At 47.6% G+C, this 24606-nt stretch overlaps 1 protein-coding gene across 6 annotated transcripts in view; it reads left to right on the top strand.

The window, feature by feature from the left end:
• The window catches only part of LOC140420885 (sodium- and chloride-dependent neutral and basic amino acid transporter B(0+)-like), a 138165-nt gene that overhangs the window by 71537 nt on the left and 42022 nt on the right, over positions 1-24606 (top strand). For all 6 annotated transcript variants that reach the window (XM_072504999.1, XM_072504998.1, XM_072504993.1 and 3 more), the window contains one exon: positions 2780-3008. In XM_072504999.1, the coding sequence (XP_072361100.1) occupies positions 2780-3008 (229 nt within the window). The remainder of the gene's footprint in view (positions 1-2779; positions 3009-24606) is intronic.

Raw genomic sequence — 24606 nt, forward strand, 5'->3', positions numbered from 1 at the left:
CAGATGTGACTTGGACCAAGGATGGGTAGGAATTTCATGTGGAATTAATGGCCCTTTGCACTTCTTGATGATGATGTCAATATGATTGTTCATGCCCAGCCAATAGACTGTGTCTCTTATGAGTCTTCTCATCCAATCTTTTTATAGAACATACAGTGCAGAAGGATGCCATTCGGCCCATCCAGTCTGCACTGACCCACTTAAGCCCCCACTTCCACCCTATCCCCACAACCCCTCCTAACCCTTTTGGTCACTAAGAGCAATTTATCATGGCCAATCCACCCAACCTGCACGTCTTTGGACTGTGGGAGGAAACCGGAGCACCTGGAGGAAACTCACGCAGACACGGGGAGAACGTGTAGACTCCGCACCAGACAGTGACCAAGCAGGGAATCGAACCTGGCACCCTGGCGCTGTGAAGCCACAGTGCTAACCACTTGTGCTACCATGCTGCCCATATGTCCATGTCTGAGCAATGAAGTTGCTGAAGAATGTCAGGTTGCAAAGATTCCGGTGTGATGTTATATCTTTAAAAATGACAAACTGGGAGATGAATTCTCAATGAAGAGAAAATGGCCTCAGGTGCTCGTGGACATGCTGAGTTGATTCAGGCCATCCTTTTATGACCAAAGAGAAATGTTGGAAAATCTCAGCAGATCTGGCAGCGTCTGGAGGGAGAGAAAAGAGACAACGTTTCGAGTCCAGGTGACCCTTTGGTTTCAGATTCCAGCAACCGTGGTAATTTGCTTTTATCCTTCACTTACGGTTTTTCACAGTTTAAAAAATACAAATTATGCACCAAATCAATGGACGGACTTGCATTCTCCTGGAAACGGAGCTTCGCAGCTCCATTGACCACTGCCAAATTTGTCAAAACATTCTGGATATCTCGATGTTAGGTATGAATTAAGGTGATTGGACTGGTTCCTGAGGTTGATTTGCAGGGTGGGGTTTGACTGATTTAATGGATTATCACCAGTTAGAGGTCACAAAATGCCAAGGGATGATTATATGGCAACTAGGGGCTTTTCACAGTAACTTCATTTGAAGCCTACTTGTGACAATAAGCGATTTTCATTTCATTTCATTTCATACTCGTACGTGGAATTAATGAACCATTTTACACTGAAAGTTGCGCATCAGTAGGTTTCACCATGATCATCCATGTGTATTTTATAATTGGCAGAGGTAGTATGTTTGCACTGTGTCAATCTTGGTCAAGAATGGATAACTTACAAAATTCAACTACATTGAATGTAGGGGGCTGGTCCGGGATTGTAATCATATGTTGTTGTCAAGCCAGACAGCTTGAGCCTTCTCGGATGTGGGCTCACACATGACTTTCAGGTGACGAGGTGGGGTTGGCAGGGGCATGCTTCGATGCCCAACCAATACCTCTTTATGTGATTCAGTGTCATATTTTGTTTGATAATGCTTCTGTGAAGCGCCTTGGGATATTTCATGATATTAAAGGTGCTATGCCAGCAGAGATTTTGGTTCCTATTGTTAAATGCGAGATCCATAATTCATGAGCATTTCGGGCCTGAGTGAGATCTGACGATCTTACTCCTGAGTGAATCAACAGCAATGCTCCAAAAACCTTGAAATGTGCCCCTCATTCTCAGGGATTTCAGGTGAATTTCCAATTACTCTGAAAGAACTGGGCAGGACTGGCTAAGTCGTTGGGCAGATTAGGGTCATGGTTTTATTTGAGTGAATTGGGACTTGTCTGAAAAAGGAAATGACAAAGAAACTCCGAGGAGTCATGGTGAGCAGTTAAATATATTCATCAAACTGTGTTCAATTTTCCTGAACAAAGGAGTTACTATCCTCAATCTGGGCTAGAAATAATGTACATGATATTGTACAATTTAAATTCAGTTCTAACTTGCAGCTCAGGTTTTAACTAATTCTTTCATGTATATATTGACTCCCCCAATTGATCTCTGCTGTCAGTTTAGCATTCAATTGGATTCAGCGCTGTAAATGTTGTACCAGTAATACAGGAAACTCTAACAAGCTCCTCTCTATGATCAGGTGGCTTATTTCACTGCGACGTTCCCTTATGTGGTTCTGACCATACTCCTGATCAAAGGTCTTACCCTGGAGGGAGCCTACAAAGGAATTGACTTCTACATTGGAAGCCAGTCAGACCTCTCCAAACTGGCTGATGCTCAGACACACCAGAATAATCCATAGAATCTCAGCTGTAATTTACGCTCAAACTGTTTCTGGTTTCTGTTTATTTATCTCCTAAACCTTGGGGACGATCAGTTAAAAGCCTGAGAGTTGCTTTTGGATTCTTCGCTTCTAGGCCAGATTTCAAGGGAATCGGATGAAAGTTTCACCTCAATCCTGGGGATATGCCCGAGTGGTTAATTTATGATTTTGGGCTTCTCAATGGTAACAGTTTGAAAGGAGTAAGATGGAGCAAGATGTGATCATTATCATTATCATAGAATTTACAGTGCAGAAGGAGGCCATTCGGCCCATCGAGTCTGCACCGGCTCTTGGAAATAGCACCCTACCCAAGCCCACACCTCCACCCCATCCCCATAACCCAGTAACCCCATAGGGTTATGATGGGACAGGATAGACGGTGGGAGGCAGGATGGGGCACGATGGGTAATGAAAGGATGTCATGGGATCATGATGAAGTGTAATGGCTGCCATCCACTCTTCGATACCTGTTTCAATACCTCCTACGAAGAGCCAGTGCCATGGCATGGTCTTTATTGAAATCTCCCGGTGCTGAATAATTTTCCATTCTATTCCCCAGGTCTGGAAAGATGCTGCAATACAAATTTTCTATTCTACCTCCATCAGCTGGGGAGGTTTACTCACACTGTCATCCTACAACAAATTCTACAATAACTGTTACACCGACATCATTGTCGTCTGTGTTGTTAATTGTGCTACAAGTGTGTTTGCTGGATTTGCCATCTTCTCCGTCCTGGGACACATGGCTCATGTACAAGACAAGCCCGTTTCTGAGGTTGTGCAATCTGGTAAATGCAAGCATTCTGTTAAAGTGATTCTACTTTGAAGATGAATGAATCTCAGTGGAATATTTCTTGTTCGCCAGTTAGGTAAATAACAACTGCAAAGTTTATTTACATATGACTACAATGCAGAGGTGTCCAGCATCATGGCTGCGTGTCAGCCTCCAGGATCAAACTGATACAGAAACCCGCGCTTGTTAGCGTGATCCGCCACCCTGGTCCCTGATTGGTTACCCGGGGCCACGGGTCCCTCTCGGCAGATGCCCACAAAGGGGACGAACATCAAATCCCTCCCTCTCTTGGCAGCACGGTGGCGAAGTGGTTAGCACAGCTGCCTTATGGCGCCGAGGTCCCAGGTTTGTTCCCAGCTCTGGGTCACTGTCCGTGTGGAGTTTGCACATTCTCCCCGTGTTTGTGTGGGTTTCGCCCCCACAACCCAAAAGATGTGCAGGATAGGTGAATTGGCCACACTAAATTGCCCCTTAATTGGAAAAAATGATTTGGGTACTCTAAATTTATACTGAAAAAAGGAATGCCAGAGCCTGGCAGCACAGTGGTTGGCACTGCTGCCACACGGCACCGAGGTCGCAGGTTCGATCCCGGCTCTGGGTCACTGTCCGTGTGGAGTTTGTACATTCTCCCCGTGTTTGCATGGGTTTCGCCCCCACAACCCAAAGATGTGCAGGGTAAGTGGATTGGCCACGCCAAATTGCCCCTTAATTAGAAAAAAATGAATTGGGTACTCTAAATTTATTTATTTTTTGAATCCCTCCCTCTCTAAGTTCTTTTATATTTACAATAATAATTACATTATTTAGTTCCCAAGAATTAGAACATTGGGCAGCACGGTGATACAGTGGTTAGCATTGCTGCCTCACGGGGTCGAGGTCCCAGGTTCGATCCCGGCTCCGGGTCACTGTCCGAGTGGAGTTTGCACATTCTCCCCGTGTTTGCGTGGGTTTCGCCCCCACAACCCAAAGATGCATAGGGTAGGTGGATTGGCCACGCTAAATTGCTCATTAATTGGAAAAAAAAATTAATTGGGTACTCTAAATGTATATATAAAAAAAATAATTAAAACATTAAACACATGCAATGAGTCCATCATAAATTGAGTCTATCAGGCGGTTTCCGACTTCTAGTGGAACGGCTAACTGGTCTGACAGGGGTGATACACCAAGGTGCTTTTTGCAGAAACCACAATACCCGGCCCATCCACAGGTTTTGGATCGGATTGGATTTGTTTATTGTCACGTGTACCGAGGTACAGTGAAAAGTATTTTTCTGCGAGCAGCTCAACAGATCATTAAGTACATGAGAAGAAAAGGGAATAAAAGAAAATACATAATAGGGCAACTCAACATATACAATGTAACTACATAAGCACTGGCATCGGATGAAGCATACAGGGTGTAGTGTTAATGAAATCAGTCCATAAGAGGGTCATTTAGGAGTCTGGTGACAGTGGGGAAGAAGCTGTTTTTGAGTCTGTTCGTGCGTGTTCTCAGACTTCTGTATCTCCTGCCCAATGGAAGAAGTTGGAAGAGTGAGTAAGCCGGGTGGGAGGGATCTTTGATTATACTGCCCGCTTTCCCCAGGCAGCGGGAGGTGTAGATGGAGTCAATGGATGGGAGGCAGGTTTGTGTGATGGACTGGGCGGTGTTCACGACTCTCTGAAGTTTCTTGCGGCCCTGGGCCGAGCAGTTGCCATACCAGGCTGTGATGCAGCCTGATAGGATGCTTTCTATGGTGCATCTGTAAAAGTTGGTAAGAGTCAATGTGGACATGCCAAATTTCCTTAGTTTCCTGAGGAAGTATAGGCGCTGTTGTGCTTTCTTGGTGGTAGCATCGACGTGGGTGGACCAGGACAGATTTTTAGAGATGTGCACCCTTAGGAATTTGAAACTGCTAACCATCTTCACCTCGGCCCCGTTGATGCTGACAGGGGTGTGTACAGTACTTTGCTTCCGGAAGTCAATTACCAGCTCTTTAGTTTTGCTGGCATTGAGGGAGAGATTGTTGTCGCTACACCACTCCACTAGGTTCTCTATCTCCCTCCTGTATTCGGACTCATCGTTATTCGAGATCCGGCCCACTATGGTCGCATCGTCAGCAAAATTGTAGATGGAGTTGGAACCAAGTTTTGCCACACAGTCGTGTGTGTACAGGGAGTAGAGTAGGGGGCTAAGTACGCAGCCTTGCGGGGCCCCGGTGTTGAGGACTATTGTGGAGGAGGTGTTGTTGTTCATTCTTACTGATTGTGGTCTGTTGGTCAGAAAATTGAGGATCCAGTTGCAGAGTGGGGAGCCAAGTCCTAGGTTTTGGAGCTTTGATATGAGCTTGGCTGGGATTATGGTGTTGAAGGCGGAGCTGTAGTCAATAAATAGGAGTCTAATGTAGGAGTCCTGATAGGAGTACTGGTAACTCAGCTATACCTGTTTCCATGGGGATGACGGACACACCTATCACAGGCTGGCTTAGTACTGCTTGGATAGCCAATGTTTCCTGCTGGCAACATGGTTTCAGGTGGCTGGCAGGACTGGCTGCTGGGACAACTCTTATCCTTGTCAATTGTCTACATGCTTCTGGACCATTCTTCCTTGTACATTCAATTCATAAGGCTAAGGTTCTGTTTTTGATAAAACATCTCCTGGGATCTAACACACGCCACTTCCAAAATCTTTCACATACACGACTTCCTACAGAGAAAGTGACCTTGTTGATTTGCCAGAATCGTCATTTTTCTTCTGGCTGCACGGACTGTTCTCTACCCTCCCCGGAAAATTCGGAAACATCAGGAGTAGTCTGGTTCTGTGAAGGATTTAGGTTATTCCGGGCCTGATAATACTTTATTAATAAACCATGCTCTAGTTTAACCCACCAAAAGAGGGAAACCTGTTTTCCTGCCAAGACTCAGAATAGATCTCACGAAGGGAGAATGCTTTTCCGGATCTCAGACAGTTAATCAGGATCTGAGTTACTTTTTATGGGAAAAATTAAGATACGTCACTCATAACTAAATCGTTACCTCTATCGTCATGGGTCCTAGCCATTTAAGGCTTCCTAAATGAGTGTCTAGGAGTTTAAATTTTGAGAGTAAGTCTACACAGTATAATTTTAATCAAAGTATTTTTATTGTAAAAATACTCACAATAGATACATACAGAATTGCAGAGTTAAAAAATATAAGTTGACTAACAGTCTTTTTAGTTTTCTGTTATTAATTCAAAATCGTTAACAGTCCTATGTTATCTGCTAACACACTAACTTCTCTCAATAGAATGAGATATCTGAAACATGGAAAATCCTAAAGTATCTCCTATCAATTTCTTAATACATTTCTAAGAAGTTAAACAAAAACATACTTACAAAACCTTAAGTTTTGTCTGACGAGGCAAGCTTGAAGAACAGAGCTTTAACTCACACTCCTGCAGGGGAGTGAGAAGGAACCTCTCTGCTAAAATGCCCCCCTTTTTATGTACATAAAATTCTCTTATCAGTCAAGGACTGCATCTGGTTTCTTGTCACTTATTGTTGGTTAGCCAAATGGCTAATTGGATGTGTTATCATCAATACATGTTTTAATGATCTTAGTGCCTGTGTAAATGTCAGGTGTCTTAAGATATATTGGCAAAGGGGACTTGTATCGAGGCCTGTCTTTTTTCAGTGTTGTCATGTTCTTTAGATACAAAAACAGACACCATTTGTGAGGGTGTTATTCTAAGTGTCAAGCGATATAGTTCAGAAAGGATTTGTGTACTTATTTATCTGAAGAATTCCTTGTCCCCATGTTTTGAATATTTATAGGTGCAGGGAGTGATCTCAAAGAATTTATGGTCTGTCAAAGAAAAGCCTTTATTATCTTGTATTTGTTTGTATAATGAGCCTTTGAAACCAGCTCCGAGTTTTTCCCATCAGGTGGTAACTTCTACTTGACCTTGAGTTGAAGTGGTTTTATTCCACTTTGAATTAAAATGATGTTTGTATTAATGCCTTATTTCAAACCGAATTCTGCGGCAAACGTGATATTCATCACAGTTCTAAGACGCCAGTCCGTCAACAACTCCGCTGACGACTCTCCCATTGCAGAGTGCGGAGTGGTTCTATAGCTCAGATGGAATTGTGAGATTCTGGTCTCCAGGGTCTCCCCTGTCTGCTGCTTAAGAGATGTCTTGAAGGTTTGGACTGCCTTTTCAGCCAGTCCATTGGACACTGGGTGCTAAGGCACAGTCCTGATGTGTTTGACACCATTTAAGGGGATGACAAATTTGGTGGAAAATGCCCATAGTAATTCACCATTCCTAAGAATGACCTGAGCTCAGATATGTGCCTGGAGGCGGTTCCTCCTTTATTGCCCTGCCGTTGTCTTCCATGGGGTGTAATCCTCATGCATCTACACGATACCCAGCTAGGCTACCTCAGTGGCTTGAAAAGTACATTTTTCCTCCTTGTGGCATATTCCAGCCTCTTGAACTTTCTTTAACATCTCCCCTAAGTCAGATAGTTGCTCAGCTTCCTGACGATCCAGTTACCAAAACATCATCCAGGTATACTCCCACTCGTGGCAGACCTTTCAATAGATTTTCTATTGTTCGCAGCAAAATAGCACATGCCGATTTTCAGGCTATAAGTTAAATATGGGAAAGAGCGAGATGTTCGTGATCCAGGCACGGGGGCAGGAAAGGAGACTGAAGGGGCTACCTTTTAAACTGGTTGGGAGGAGTTTTAGGTATCTGGGGATTCAACTGGCCAAGGATTGGGGGCAGCTTCACAAGTTAAATTTGGGCAAAGCAGTGGGGGCAATGGAGGCAGCATATGAGACTGGTCAGTGTGGTCACCGATGTGTGAAAATCACCGGTTTGTCCCGGGGGGGCTGGATGGGTGCTTTTAAGGTATGGCAGTGAGGCACAATCGAGGTGGGCTGCGCGGCTGGGGGCATAGGACTGGACGTTGCGCAGGGTGACAGTCATGGAGAGCACTAGCGTTTTAGTCTCTGCGAGGTCGCGCCTTCTAAGAGCCGCTGACGTATGATGTCTGACCCAATTCCGGTCACAAAGGCGTCCCTCATAAGGAGGTCTGAGTGTTCCTTAGCTGTAACGTCCTGGCAGTCACAGTCCAGGACTAGTGGGATTCGGGCCCTCCAGAAGTCTTCTATGGACTCACCCGGTAGTTGAGGACGAGTTGCGAGTGCGTGCCTGGCGAAGAGCGTGTTTGTCTTCTGCTCGTAATTGTCTTTGAGTCGAATCATGGCTTTGGCTTGGTTTGGCGCATCCTGGATCAGCGAGAAGACTTTGGAGTTGAGCCTGGAATATAAGATCTGGATCTTCTGAGCCTCTGGAACAGGGGTCGGCGCCACTTTGATATACGCTTCAAAGCAAGCTAGCCAGTGCTGGAAGTCCTTTCTGGCATCGCTTGAGTGCGGATCCAGCTGCAGGCGATCTGGTTTAATACGGAGGTCCATCCTTCAAAACTGATACCAGTAAATTGAGGCACTATCAATTTGACTTAAGGACGAAAGTTGAATCCAAACTGAGGCTTTATTGGTATCAGATGTGTGGCCTCCCACAGCAGCTGGCAAAATGGCTGCGAGCTGGAGGACACGCATATTTATACCCCGCCTCCTGGGTGGAGCCAGCAGGCAGGGGCCATAGACAAACCTGTAGTGCAGGTTCTACCGTACAACCTCTAATATAAGTACAACAGTGGTTTACCTCAGGCAGCGGGCAGGGATTGAGAGGTTTGGGGATCTATTCATCCAGGAGGGCTTTCCGACCTTGGAGACATTAGAGGAGGAGTTTCGGTACCTTCAAGTGCAGGACTTTGTACGGAGGCAGATCCCAAGCTTTCCTCGCCTCCCCCTGAGGGGACTACAGAATAAAGTGCTGTCAAAAACAGGGGTTGGAGGTGGGAAGGTTTTGGAGATATACAGGGAATTGTTAGAGTGGGAAGGGGCCCCTATCAGAGAGGTGAAGAGGAAGTGGGAAGAGGAGGTAGGAGGGGAGCTGGAAACTGAACTGTGGGGAAAAAGCCTTGAAAAGGGTAAATGCATCCTTGTCCTGAGCTAGACTCTGCTTGATTCAGTTCAAGGTAGTCCACAAGGCCCACATAACGGTAGCCCGGATGAGTAGGTTCTTCGAGGAGGTGGAGGACAGATGTGGGCGGTGTGGGGGTAGCCCAGCCAACCATCTTCATATGTTTTGGGCATGTCCGAAACTAAGGGAATTCTGGCAGGGATTTGCGGATGTTAAAACAGAAGTCCTGGAAGGTAGGGTAACTCCGAGTCCAGAATTGGCAATATTTGGGGTGTTGGAGGATCGAGGGGCAAAGGAGGGGGAGGGAGGCTGATATCCTGGCCTTCTCCTCCCTGGTGACCTGGAGACGGATCTTGCTGAGATGGAGGGACTCGGAGCCCCCGATGTCAGGAGTGTGCGTCAGCGATATGGTAGGGTTTCTCAGTCTGGAGAGAATCAAGTTCGCTCTGAGAGGATCAACACAGGGATTCGCCCGGAGTTGGCAGCCGTTCATCGATTTCTTTCACAAAAATTGAACGTCAGCAGTAAGGGGGGAAAGGGAAAAGATGGGGGGGGGGGGGGGAGGAAAACAGGAGGCATGGTAATGTTAAATAAGGACAGGGAACTTAGTATGCGGGTAATTGGGGACAGGGTGGGAGAAGTGAGGGACATGGATTATTGTTTGTTCTTTTAGGGGGTATTTTGTGCGTCGACCCGCACGGTTGTTTTAGAGATGTCAACATGTTAAATTGTGAAAATTACAAATACTTCAATAAAATATTTTCTAAAAAAAAATTGCCACCAGTCAGCTCTCTGCCTCAAAGGGGAAAGCAGCCTATGGTCATCTGGGTCGACGGCGATTTTACTGTGGTACTGGTCTCACTCTAAAAAATGGAGGGGTTGCCTTTGGATCTACGTCGATCTTTGCCTGGAAGCCCTTTATTTTATTGAACTTAACTCATTGCAAAAGACATTCTCATACTTCTTCATTAACTCCCATAGTCCTTCCTTCCATAGTTGTAAGATCTCCATTCAATTAACTTGATGACCTTGAGCCAATCACAGTCCAAATGACTTGGTCCTTGGCCTGACACTATTATTACTGGGAGCTGAGCATACTCCTGCTGATAGCTTGCTGGTACTGTGGTACCTTTATCTTGATGGCTTCTCCTGTGTAAGTTGTTAGTTTTGCTGTGGTTCCCCTCAGACTCAATGACTGGACTGATTTCTGTAAATATCAAAATGTATATTTCCCTATCACCATGACAGAGGCTCCTGTGTCAACTTCCATATTTAAGTATATTTAAGAAACATACCTCTTCATTCACCTGAAGAAGGAGAAGTGCTCCAAAAGCTAGTGATTTGAAACAAACCTGTTGGACTTTAACCTGGTGTTGTAAGACTTCGTACTGTGCTCACCCCAGTCCAACGCTGGCATCTCCACTCCATATTTAAGGGCCTACTATTTATCAAAAGCGTCACAGTGGTGCAGGCTACATTTCCCGCTTTCACATTGAAGAATGAGTGAACATTTACATCTGTAGTACTGGACTCTTCCATATTAAGCACTTGCTATGTACTACTAACTGTGTTACTGGGTAGACTTGACTGACTTTTACATTGGTGCATTAAGTGACCTTTCCTGTGACAGAAAAAACATTCAGTTTCTTTATACCGGTAGGCTTCAGGGGATTACCTCCGCACCGGTAGCATTCTATTTCAATCTTAGGTGATTAATTGACTCTTTTAAATCTTCCTGCTCTATTCGTGGCTGTGTCTGACGGGGGGCTTCCGTCCTGACAAGGAATCAGGTACCGAGTTCTTACATTTCAAAATTACATCTTCGCATTTGACACCACTGCTGATTGCAGCTTCCCACCGTAACTGCTGGACCGCACCATTTTCTGTGCTCTAAAGCCCTTGTGCGCCCTTCTCAGCACTCTCCATCACCAACATTATCTCCAGTGCAGTGATAGCATGGTTGTGATGTAATTCACTGACTGACCAGTAGGGGTCTCACTAGTATATAAGTGAATGTTAAAGTCAGCTGACCCCTCAGACTGGCGAGAGGAAGTCAAAGAGAGAAGCTGCTTGTGCATGATTTTACTGTTTTTTTCACCTGTTCTCTTTTTCTCTGGTTTACCCACAGTGAATATTAATAAATCGTTTATAATAATAATCGCTTATTGTCACAAATAGGCTTCAATGAAGTTACTGTGAAAAGCCCCTTATCACCTCATTCCGGCGCCTGTTTAGGGAGGAATTGAACCCGCGCTGCTGGCATTGTTCTGCTTTGCAAGCCAGCTATTTAGCCCACTGTGCTAAACCCGCTTTAACTATAAGTGTTCTTGAAATAAATAAGGCCATCCGACAGGAATATTCCATCCAGCACCATCACAAAACTTTGATCTGCCTCTGCTGATTGCACGGTCTCATTATTTACCCCACAGACTAAATGGTCCCGCAGCACATAGTTGAGAGTGGCTCCAAAGCGCAGTGCTCTGCAATCTGCCTTAACTTGGTAATGTAAGTTGCAATAGTTTCCCCAGGTGCTCTCCCAGTTGCGTTATTACTAATGCAATATCACTGATGTCTTCGGGTGGTTTTGCGTTTTCATTGTCTGAACTATCTCAGTCAATGACTTGGGGTTAGGCGTGCTTGGGGATGTGGGGCTATGTATTAAACTGTAGGCCTGGTGTCGTAGCCTAGGCTCTGCTGAAGCCGAGGGCATCTGCTCTTCCAGAATCCCTAGGAGAATACTTACGCCCCTGTGAATCTGGATGACATCACTTCCCCACATAATTCCCCCCCCCCCCCTCAGTAAATCTGTCAATGTCCCATTGCAACACCTTTCCCCCTCTTCACGACACACTGGGGTATATTTTCCAGTGCAGAATCATTACTGCACACAAGGCAGGGAAGGTACATTGACATTGATTGGAGCCACCACCCCTTATCACCGTGGAGACATAAGAGCAGAGGGCAAGACTGCCAATCACGATAGGGCAGCCACCAGGTGCAGCTGGAAATGGGGCATGACTGAAGGACTTTGAGCAATACGCTGATGAGAGATAACACTCACTGCAGGAAAAACAGAAGTGGTTATATTCACCAATAGATGCACAGCGTTCAGTGCCATTCATGGTTGTTCAAGTACTGAAACAGTCCACGTTCAAATGTAGCAAACCTGGTGTTTAGCCTCGCTTGATAAATGGCAAATATTAGTCGCACCACGTAAGTGCCAGGTAAAGACCATCTTCAACAGTGGAGAATCTAAACATCTTCCCTTGACATAGTACTGAATTACCATCTATTTCCATCAATATCTTGAGGATTACCACTCACCAAAATCTTAACTAGACTAATTATATAAATGGTGTACTGAGAAGAGTGGTAACTTATCGCCAGGCTCCTCAACAGCTGTCCACCATCTGCAAGACAAAAATCAGGAGTGTGTTGGAATACTCTCCACTTGCCTGGATGAGTGTAGCTTCAAAAACAATCAGCAAGCTCAGCACCATTCAAAAAAAGTCAGCCCGTTTGACTGGCACCCCATTCCCCACCTTAAATATTCACTCCCTCCATCACTGGAAACAGGAGCACCTGGAGGAAACCCACGGGGCGAAAGTGCAAACTCCACACAGACAGTCACCAAAGACTGGAATTGAAGCCGGGTCCCTGGCGCTGTGAGGCAGCAGTGCTAACCACTGTGCCACTTAAGGTATGATTCGATTGGGGCAGGAGGGTATGATGATGAGTAGAGTCATAGTCATAGATGTTTACAGTATGAAAACATGTCCGTGCCTCCCAGTTTACACCACTAAGCTAGTCCCAATTGCCTGCATTTGGCCCATATCCCTCTCTACTCATCATACCCATTTCACTATCTAAATGCTTTTTAAAAGACAAAATTGTACCCGCCTCTACCACTGCCTCTGGCAGCTCGTTCCAGACACTCACCACCCTCTGTGTGAAAGAAATGCCCCTCTAGACCCTTTTGTATCTCTCCCCTCTCACCTTAAAGCTATACCCTCTAGTTTTAGACTCCCCCACCTTTGAGAAAAGATGTTGACTATCTACCTTATCTATGCTCCTCATTATTTTATAGACCTCTATAAATTGACCCCTAAGCCCCCTACGCTCCAGGGAAAAAGATCCCAGTCTATCCAGCTTCTCCTAATAACTCAAACCATCATGTCCCGGTAGCATTGTAGTAAACCTTTTCTGCATTCTTTCAAGTTTAATAATATCCTTTCTATAATAGGGTGACCAGAATTGTACACAGTATTCCAAGTGTATCCTTACTAATGTCAACTTCAGCGTGACATCCCAACTGCTGTATTCAATGTTCTGACCAATGAAACTAAGCATGCCAAATGCTTTGTTGACCACCCTGTCCACCTGTGACTCCACTTGCAAAGAGCTATGAACCTGTACTCCCAGATCTCTTTGTAAGGTAGATATAGAATCCAGACGGTAACATTGGAGGAGCCTCAGTCCTGAAACATGTCCAACAGATTTGAGGTTTCTGCACCTCCTGCTGACAAGAGAAGTGACTGCAGAGAGAATGAAAAAACTGGGCAGAGTGCTGTGGTATGGTTGAGGTCAGTGGTATGGTTCCAGCCTCATGGACTCTTCCCGCCCACCAGCGGGATGTCAGCCAGGTTCCAATTACGACTGGACCTTACAAGCGTGGACCAGGCGCGATGGATTCCGAGAGCGAGGAAGGAGGTGAGTGTACCTCTCCACTTACCTCCAGGGAGCGCAAGGTCACTGCAGCTGCTGGATAGATGCAGGGGTGTGGGGGATGAGGGGTGCGAGTGGGTCCATTCAGCGGGGTGGGGGTGCTCGGGCCAGGCTGGAGAGGGCCAGGTCAAGGCTCTGTCCTGGGATGGGTGTCACTTTCGATCCATGAAGCCTGCTTTAGAACATAGAACATAGAACATTACAGCGCAGCACAGGCCCTTCGGCCCTCGATGTTGCGCCGACCTGTGAAACCAATCTAAAGCCCATCTACACTATTCCCTTATCGTCCATATGTCTATCCAATGACCATTTGAATGCCCTTACAACTCGCTGAGTAAAGAACCTACCTCTGACATCTGTCTTATATCTATCTCCCCTCAATTTAAAGCTATGTCCCCTCATGCTAGACATCACCATCTGAGGGAAAAGGCTCTCACTGTCCACCCTATCGAATCCTCTGATCATCTTGTGTGCCTCAATTAAGTCACCTCTTAACCTTCTTCTCTCTAATGAAAACAGCCTCAAGTCCCTCAGCCTTTCCTCATAAGATCTTCCCTCCATACCAGGCAACATTCTGGTAAATCTCCTCTGTACCCTTTCCAATGCTTCCACATCCTTCCTATAATGCGGTGACCAGAATTGCACGCAAATACTCCAAATGCGGCCACACCAGAGTTTTGTACAGCTGCAACATGACCTCATGGCTCCGAAACTCAATCCCTCTACCAATGAGAGCTAACACACCGTACGCCTTCTTAACAACCCTCTCAACCTGAGTGGCAACTTTCAGGGATCTATGTACATGGAGACCGAGATCTCTTTGCTCATCCACACTGCCAAGAATCTTACCATTAGCCCAGTACTCTGTCTTCCTGTTATTCCTTCCAAAATGAATCACCTCACACTTTTCTGCATTAAACTCCATTTGCCACCTCTCAGCCCAGTGCTGCAGCTTATCTCTGTCCCTCTGTAACTTGTAACATCCTTCCGCACTGTCCACATCTCCACCGACTTTAGTGTCATCTGCAAATTTACTCACCCATCCTTCTACGCCATCCTCCAGGTCATTTATAAAAATGACAAACAGCAGTGGCCCCAAAACAGATCCTTGTGGTACACCACTAGTAACTGGACTCCAGTCTGAACACTTCCCATCAATCACCACCCTTTGTCTTCTTCCAGCTAGCCAATTTCTGATCCAAACTGCTAAATCTCCCTGAATCCCATGCTTCCGTATTTTCTGCAGTAGCCTACCATGGGGAATCTTATCAAATGCTTTACTGAAATCCATATGCACCACATCAACTGCTTTACCCTCATCCACCTGTTTGGTCACCTTCTCAAAGAACTCAATAAGGTTTGTGAGGCACGACCTACCCTTCACAAAACCGTGTTGACTATGTCTAATCAAATTATTCCGTTCCAGATGATTATACACCTTATCTCTTATAAACCTTTCCAAGATTTTGCCCACAACAGAAGTAAGGCTCACTGGTCTATAGTTACCAGGGTTGTCTCTACTCCCCTTCTTGAACAAGGGGACAACATTTGCTATCCTCCAGTCTTCTGGCACTATTTCTGTAGACAAAGATGACTTAAGGATCAAAGCCAAAGGCTCAGCAATCTCCTCCCTAGCTTCCCAGAGAATCCTAGGATAAATCCCATCCGTCCCAGGGGACTTATCTATTTTTACACTTTGCAGAATTGTTAACACCTCCTCCTTATGAACCTCAAGCCCTTCTAGTCCAGTAGCCTGAATCTCAGTATTCTCCTCGACAACATTGTCTTTTTCCTGTGCAAATACTGACGAAAAATATTCATTTAGCACCTCTCCTATCTCCTCGGACTCCAAGCACAACTTCCCACTACTGTCCTTGACTGGCCCTACTCTTACCCTAGACATTCTTTTATTCCTGACATATCTATAGAAAGCTTTATGGTTATCCTTGACCCTACCTGCCAAAGATTTCTCATGTCCTCTCCTGGCTCTTCTTAGCTCTCTCTTTTGGTCCTTCCTAGCTAACTTGTAACTCTCGAGCGCCCTAACTTAACCTTCATGTCTCATCTTTACATAAGCCTCCTTCTTCCTCTTGACAAGTGTTTCGAATGCCTTAGTAAACCACGGTTCCCTTGCTCGACCTCTTCCTCCCTGCCTGACAGGGGTACATACTTATGAAGGACACGCAGTAGCAGTTCCTTGAACAAGCTCCACATTTCCATTGTGCCCATCCCCTGCAGTTTTCCTCTCCATCCGATACATCCTAAGTCTTGCCTCATCGCATCATAATTGTCTTTCCCCCAGAAAGAACTCTTGCCCTGCGGTATTTTCCTATCCCTTTCCATCACTAAAGTAAACGTAATCGAATTGTGGTCACTATCACCAAAGTGCTCACCTACCTCCAAATCTAACACCTGTCCTGGTTCATTACCCAGTACCAAATCCAATATGGCCTCGCCTCTCGTTGGCCTATCTACATACTGTGTCAGGAAACCCTCCTGCACACATTGGACAAAAACGGACCCACCTAAAGTACTCTGACTATAGCGTTTCCAGTCAATAATTGGAAAGTTAAAGTCCCCCATAACAACTACCCTGTTGCTTTCGCTCCTATCCAGAATCATCTTTGCAATCCTTTCCTCTACATCTCTGGAACTTTTCGGAGGCCTATAGAAAACTCCTAACAGGGTGACCTCTCCTTTCCTGTTTCTAACCTCAGCCCATACTACCTCAGTAGACGAGCCCTCATCAAACGTCCTTTCTGCCACCGTAATACTGTCCTTGACTAACAATGCCACCCCTTCCCCTCTTTTACCACCTTCCCTGAGCTTACTAAAATATCTAAACCCCAGCACCTCCAACAACCATTCCTGTCCCTGCTCTATCCATGTCTCCGAAATGGCCACAACATCGAAGTCCCAGGTACCAACCCATGCCGCAAGTTCACCCATCTTATTCCGGATGCTCCTGGCATTGAAGAAGACACACTTTAAACCACCTTCCTGCCTGCCGGTACACTCCTACAACTTTGAAACCTTACTCATGACCTCACTGCTCTCAACCTCCTGTATACTGGAGCTACAATTCAGGTTCCCAAGCCCCTGCTGAACTAGTTTTCACCCTCCCGAAGAGCATTAGCAAATTTCCCCCCCAGGTTATTGGTACCCTTCTGGTCCAGGTGTAGACCATCCCGTTTGTAGAGGTCCCACCGACCCCAGAATGAGCCCCAATTATCCAGAAATCTGAAACCCTCCCTCCTGCACCATCCCTGTAGCCACGTGTTCAACTCCTCTTTTTCCCTATTCCTCGTCTCGCTATCACGTGGCATGGGTAACAACCCAGAGATAATAACTCTGTTCGGCCTAGATCTAAGTTTCCACCCTAGCTCCCTGAATTCCTGCCTTACATCCCTATCCCTTTTCCTACCTATGTTGTTGGTACCTATGTGGACCACAACTTGGGGCTGTTCCCCCTCCCCCTTAAGGATCCCGAAAACATGATAGAGACTTCACGCACCCTGGCACCTGGGAGGCAACACACCAACCGCGAGTCTCTCTCATTCCCACAGAATCTCCTATCTATCCCCCTAACTATGGAGTCTACAATGACTAATGCTCTACTCCTCTTCCCCCCCTTCCCTTCTGAGCAACAGGGACAGACTCTGTGCCAGAGACCTGCACCCCATGGCTTACCCCTGGTAAGTCGTCGTCCCCAACAGCAGTATACTTGTTACTAAGGGGAACGACCACAGGGGATCCCTGTACTGACTGCTTCCTCCCAGCCCCTCTCACCGTCACCCATCTATCTTTATTCTTCGGAGTATCTACATCCCTGAAGCTTCTATCTATGACCACCTCTGTCTCCCGAATGATCCAAAGTTCATCCAGCTCCAGCTCCAGTTCCCTAACGCGGTTTCGGAGGAGCTGGAGATGGGTGCACTTCCCACAGATGAAATCAGCAGGGACACTGACGGCGTCCCTCACTTTCATGCTTTCTTTCATGTTTATTACCACAACAGGACAAAACACAGCTACAGCCTTTCTGTCCTAAAATCCTCTCACAGGACAGAACCTTTCTGCAGCTTGTCTCTTGGAGAAGCATTTCACTCCCCTTGAAGTTTCAATAGGCTCTGTGGTTTCAATGTTGCAGCATGCCTTCTGTTATCCCTTTTTACTTGCTTGTTTATATTCAATTTCACACCCCATTGACCATTGACTGTGCTCCGGTTTCCTCCCACAGTCCAAAGATGTGCAGGTTAGGTGGATTGGCCATGTTAAATTTCCCTTAATGTCTAAAAAGGTTAGGGTGGAGTTTTTTTTTCAAAACATTTTTTATTCTCCTCCTTTTCACATTTTCTCCCACATTTACACCCATCAACAATAAACATTAATCAGCAAGATATGTCAATCCCCATAATAACAACGATCCCATCCGCCCACCAACCCCCAAACCTCAGCCCACATGTTTACATAAAAAAATGACAAAAAGGAATCAGGGATTACCCATAGTCACCCTTAATCTACACAGCCCCACCCCCACCCCCCCAACTAATGTTCGATGTTATCCAGTTCTTGAAAGTGCATAATAAATAGTGCCCATGATTTGTAGAACCCCTCCGAGCTTCCCCTCAGTTCGAACTTAACCTTCTCAAGGGTCAAGTATTCCAACAGGTCCCCCCGCCACGCCAGGGCACTGGGTGGAGAGGCTGCTCTCCATCCCAGCAGGATCCGCCTTCGGGCGATCAACGAGGCGAGGGCTATGATATCTGCCTCCGCTCCCGTTTCCAACCCTGGCTGGTCCGACACCCCAAATATGGCCTCCTGGGGACCCGGGTCCAGTTTCACACGCACCACCTTGGAAATTACCCTAAACACCTCCTTCCAGTACTCCCATAGCTTTGGACAGGACCAAAACATATGAACGTGATTCGCCCCCCACCCCCCCCCCCCATCCCGCCACGCTCACACACATCCTCTACTCCTTCAAAAAATAGGCTCATCCTCGCCCTCGTGAGGTGCGCTCTATATACCACCTTCAGCTGTATCAGCCCCAACCTCGCACATGAGGTGGAGACATTCACTCTCCGGAGCACCTCACACCAGACCCCCTCCTCTATAACCTCTCCCAGCTCTTCCTCCCACTTTGCTTTGATCCCTTCCAGTGGTGCCTTATCCTCTTCCAGAATAGCTCCGTACACCGCTGACACTGCCCCCTTCTCCAGTCCCCTTGTCGTCAACACCTCCTCCAGCAATGTGGAGGCCGGTTCCTCTGGGAAGCTCTGTATCTCCTTCCTGGCAAAATCCCGAACTTGCACTTCTCCCTGCTCTAGCCTATACTTCGCTTCCAGCTCCCTCAATCCTGCAAACCGACCCCGAAGAAACAAATCTTTTAGCGTCTTAATCCCCTTCTCTTCCCATTTCCGAAAACTTCCATCCCACCTCCCTGGCTCAAATCTGTGGTTCCCCCGAATCGGCATTTCCCTTGACCCTAAACCCAACCCGAAGTGTTGGCGAAACTGCCTCCAGATTTTCAATGAAGCTATTATTACCGGACTCCCTGAATATTTCCCCGGAGCTATCGGGAGCGGCGCTGTTGCAAGTGCCTTCAGCCCCGACCCCCTGCACAAACTCTCCTCCATTCTGACCCACTGAGAATCCACCCCTCTGACCCAGCTCCGCACCTTCTCCACATTCGCCGCCCAGTAGTAGTACAACAAGTTCGGGAGACCCAAACCCCCTGCCTGCCTTCCCCTCTGTAGCAGCACCTTTCTCACTCTGGCCACCTTCCCTCCCCATATGAATGAGGTAATCCTTCCCTCAATCTCCCTGAAAAAAGACTTTGGCAGGAAAATCGGTAGGCATTGAAAAATAAACAGGAATCGCGGCAACACATTCATTTTAACCGCCTGTACCCGACCCGCCAGTGACAGAGGAAGGCCGTCCCACCTTGCCAGATTGGCTTTCACTCTCCCCACCAAACTAGTGATGTTGTAACTGCGAAGCCTCCCCCACTCCCGGGCAACCTGCACCCCTAGATACCTAAAATGAGTCCCTGCTCTACGGAATGGCAGCCCCCCCACCCCTGCCACCACCCCCGGCCGAGACACCACAAAGTACTCACTCTTGTCCAGGTTCAACTTGTACCCCGAGAAAGACCCAAATACCCGCAGTAGCTCCAATATTCCTCCTATCGACGCACTCGGCTCCGACACATACAGCAGCAAGTCGTCGGCATATAAGGACACCCTAGGCTCTATCCCCCCCCCCCCCCCGCACTATTCCTTGCAATGCTCCCGAACTTCTCAATGCGATGGCCAGCGGCTCAATTACAAGTGCAAACAAATAGGACATCCCTGTCTAGTCCCACGGTGGAGAGAGAAATATCTCGAACTGATATTATTTGTGCGGACACTCTCCTTCGGTTCCTTATATAATAGCTTTACCCAGTTCACAAACCTTGGTCCAATCCCAAACCGCTCCAGCACTGGCATCAGGTACCCCCATTCTACCCGATCAAACGCCTTCTCGGCGTCCAATGCCACAACTACCTCTGTTTCCTTTCTTTCCGCCGGTGCCATAACAACGTTCAAAACCCTCCTAATGTTCGAAAACAGCTGCCTCCCTTTCACGAACCCCATCTGCTCCTACCCTATCACCTTCGGGAGGCACTCCTCCAGCCTACCCGCCAGTACCTTCGCCAACACTTTTACGTCCACATTCAGACGTGATATGGGCCGATACGACCCACACTCCGTCGGATCCTTATCTTTTTTTAGTAACAGGGAAATCAATGCCTGCCCCAAGGTTTGCGGCAACACCTATTGCCTCCTCAAACATCCCCACCGTCTGGGGTGCCAACCTATCCTTAAAGTTTTTATAATATTCCACCGGAAACCCATCCGGCCCTGCCACCTTCCCCGACTGCTTCCTCCCAATCGCATCCATTATCTCCTGCTCCACTATTGCTCCTTCTAATGTAGCCCTGTCCCCCTCCCCTAGCCTCGGGTACTCCAACCCATCGAGAAATTCCTGCATCTTACGGTCTCCTCCGAGTGGCTCTGACTTGTACAACCTCTCATAAAACTCCTCAAAAACCTTGTTAATCAGCACTGGGGCCACCACCAACTTTCCTGCCCTATCCTTCACCTGAAGAATTTCCCTTGCTGCTACCTCCCTCCGGAGCTGACCTGCTTATCTCCATGTTCATAAACTGCACCCCTTGCTCGTCTCAGTTGGCGCACCGCCTTCCTGGTGGACAGTCGGTCAAAGCTCGCCTGTAGTTCCTTCCTCTTTTCCAGCTTCGCCGGGTCCCCATCCTCTGCATACCTCCTATCTACCTCCAACATCTCATCTATTACCCTCTGCTGCTCCAACCTCTCCTCCTTATCCACCCTAGCCTTAAACAAAATTACCTCACCTCTCACCACCGCCTTTAGAGCCTCCCAGATGACTGCCTTCGACACCTCACCCGTACAATTGAAACCGACATATTCCTCAATTACGTTTTCAATTTTCTCACAGAATACTTGGTTCCTCAAAAGCCCAACATCCAGTTTCCACCCTGGTCTCTGCGCTGCCCGCTTCTCTAGCACCATATCCACCCAATGTGGAGCGTGATCTGACACTGCAATTGCAGAGTATTCCGACCCCTTGACTCCAGCCAGCAAAGCCTTCCCCACCACAAGAAAGTCGATCTGCGAGTATGCCTTATGGACCGCTGAGAAAAACGAATACTCCCGTTCCCTTGGGTGCAGGAACCTCCAAGGGTCCGCCCCCCCCCCATTTCCACCATTTGCCCAGCCAGCGCCTTCGCCCCCCCTGATGGGACCAGCGAGCGCGGCCGTGATCTGTCCAACCTTGGCTCCTGCACCAAGTTCCAGTCCCCCCCCCACAATCAGCTCATGCGTATCCAAGTCGGGAATAGCCCCAAACACCTTCCTCGCGAATCCCACATCGTCACAATTGGGACTGTATACACTTAACAGCGCCACTAATCTCCCCTCCAATGCCCCTGTCACAATCACATATCTACCCCCCTGATCTGCCACCACCTTCTCCATCTGGAAGCGTACCTTTTGCTGACCAGCACCGCTACCCCTCGAGCCCTTCCATCAAATCCGGAGTGAAACACTTGGCTAACCCAGCCCTTTTGAAGTCTCACCTGGTCCTTTACCCTCAAGTGAGTCTCCTGAAGCATTGCTACATCGGCTTTCAAACTTTTAAGATGTGCAAGCACCCTTGACCTCTTGACCGGACCTCCTAGCCCTCTCACGTTCCACGTTATTATCCTTACTGGGGGTCTCTCACCCCCCCCCCCCCCACCTTTCTTATCCACCATCACCATACCACCAGGCCCTGCCCCATAAGCCTGACCCGCCCCTGTCCAATGTTAACATCGAACCCCTTCCTCCCCTCCCAAGAACCCCCTCTACAAAAACATCCCACAACATCCCTCCCTCCACCCCCTCTTGCTCGCCTCGTAGGCCCATTGAAGCCTGCTATCCAGGCTCCAACGTTCGCAGTCCTCCTCTCACCTCACCCCCGTTCACTAACTGACTCTAGTCAGCTAGCGCGGGTGGCTCACTCCCGCCAATACCTCTCGCCCCCTTCCGCCCAGTCCCAGAGAAAGAAACACCAAAACAAACCCACCAATCCAACCCCTACAATTCACTAACATGACATTTAACCGTCGCAACACAGAACACCATTAACCTGAACTCTGTAACAATGCAAAGAGAAGTAAATTTCAAATTTCAATACAAATCAGTAAAAAGAAAGTTGTAACATTTGTACATTTTCCAGCCGCTCAAACACAGTCCACAGTCTTTCTTCCAGTTCCTCTCTTCACGTGTGTCCCAAGCCTTCTGCCCTCACGAACGCCTCAGCCGCCTCCGCTGTCTCAAAATACAAGTCTTCGGCTTTATATGTTACTCTCAACTTCGCCGGGTACACCACACCAAATCGCGCCCCCTTCTTGTACAAAGCCGCCTTCACTCGCCCAAACGCCGCTTGTCTTTTTGCCAACTCCACCGTCCAGTCCTGGTAGATCCGAACCGCAGTACCATCCCACAGCACCTCACGATTCTGCTTCGCCCAGCTTAATACTTTCTCCTTCATGCAAAACTTATGGAAGCAGATAATTACTGCCCTTGGCGGCTCGTTCACTTTGGGCTTCGGCCTTAATGACCGATGAGCTCAGTCTAGCTCGTACAGGGTGGGGTTCTCACCCTCCCACATCAGCTCCGCCAACTTCTTAGCAAAGTATTGCATTGGCCTTGGGCCCTCTGTCCCTTCGGGCAAGCCCACAATTCTCAAATTGTGCCGCCTTGAGCGGTTTTCCAAGTCTTCCAGCTTTGCTCGGAGTCCTCTGTTAACCTCCACCACCCTCCGCAGCTCGTCTCCCATCGAGGTGACCTGGTCGCTGTGTCGTGTCACGGCCTCCTCCACCTCCTTCATCTTCTCGCCCTGCTCTCTCACCTCGGCCGATGCCTTTGCCACCTCCACCCTCATCGGGCCGATTGCCTCACCAAACGTTTTTCCAGGTCCACCACCATCACCTCGGTCATCTTCTCCACCGGGGCGAACCCGCGTTTCCTCCTTTCTTTGACGCTGCTTTTCGCATCTTTTAGCGGCTTATTGTTTTTTATCTTCTTTCCTTTCTCCTCTCTCCCCCTTCACCCTCCTGCCCTTCATCAATCTGACATTCTTCTTTTTTGAGAAAAAAAAACTTTGACCAAACTTCCATAAATCTTCTTTCTTTCTCCTCTACATTCACCTGGGACCAGGCTTCAACCTTCTTCTTCCTAGGTGGGAGCCATCCGACGTGGAGCAGTCTCCCTACATGGCGCTCGGGCCTGCCGCCACGACCTCCTCGTAGCTCCGCCCCCGCAGCTCCGACCTGCCGGGCCTGGCGCGGGGTTCTTCGCCGGCTTTTAAGCCGGCCCCACTGGCTGCTCGTGGCGGCCCCAAAGGCCGACGATAGTCGGGGAGTGCGTGGGGTCTCGGGGATTTCCCCGAAATCGCCGCGAATCGCGGCCACCGGCGGGAGCTCTTTTTTTTGCGGCCACCCTGCTCGCCCACCCCACCGGAAGTCTCAACAGAAACAACTATGATGCCCACGGGCAGCATTGCACATCCCTAACATTATACCATTCCGATCTTATTCAGTTAGGGTGGAGTTAAGGGTTTTAGGGTGGTGTGGGGCTTAGTGAGGTGCTCTTTCCAAGGATCGGTGCAGTCTCGCTGGGCCGAATGACCTCCTTTTGCACTGTAAATCCTATATTCTAACACCAGGTTAATGTCAAACAGGAATCTTTCACCTGAGTTGCGTTCCGAAAGCTAGTGATTCGAAACAACACATTCACCTGAGGAAGGAGCCGTGCTCCGAATGCTAGTGATTCCAAACAAACCTGTTGGACTTTAACCTGGTGTTGTAAGACTTCTTACTGTGCCCATCCCAGTCCAACGCCGGCATCTCCACATCAATAATATAGTAGAATGGGACGAGAAAATAAAAATATAATTCATGATCATGTTATTTCGCGAATGTTTACTCATGCTTTAAGATTCCCCCTGACAATAAGTTCTATCCATGAATCCAATTGGATAATCCGTAGGAATCAAATCCTTTGGATAGAGTATGACATCAGCCAATTAAACAGGGTGAGTGTTTTCCTCTGATGCAACAGCATCACTGGGTTGAGGTGTTGTTTTGCAGGAGAACTGACTCTCCACAGTGAAACACTACAAGTAAGGACAAGACATGGAGTAACGATTAAGAACATTCACCAAACTGTTTTTAAGTTTACATTTTAATAATCTCATGAGCCTCCTGTTCGACATAAAAGCGA

Source organism: Scyliorhinus torazame, chromosome 5 (genome assembly GCF_047496885.1).
Source record: "Scyliorhinus torazame isolate Kashiwa2021f chromosome 5, sScyTor2.1, whole genome shotgun sequence".
Lineage (NCBI taxonomy): Eukaryota > Metazoa > Chordata > Chondrichthyes > Carcharhiniformes > Scyliorhinidae > Scyliorhinus > Scyliorhinus torazame.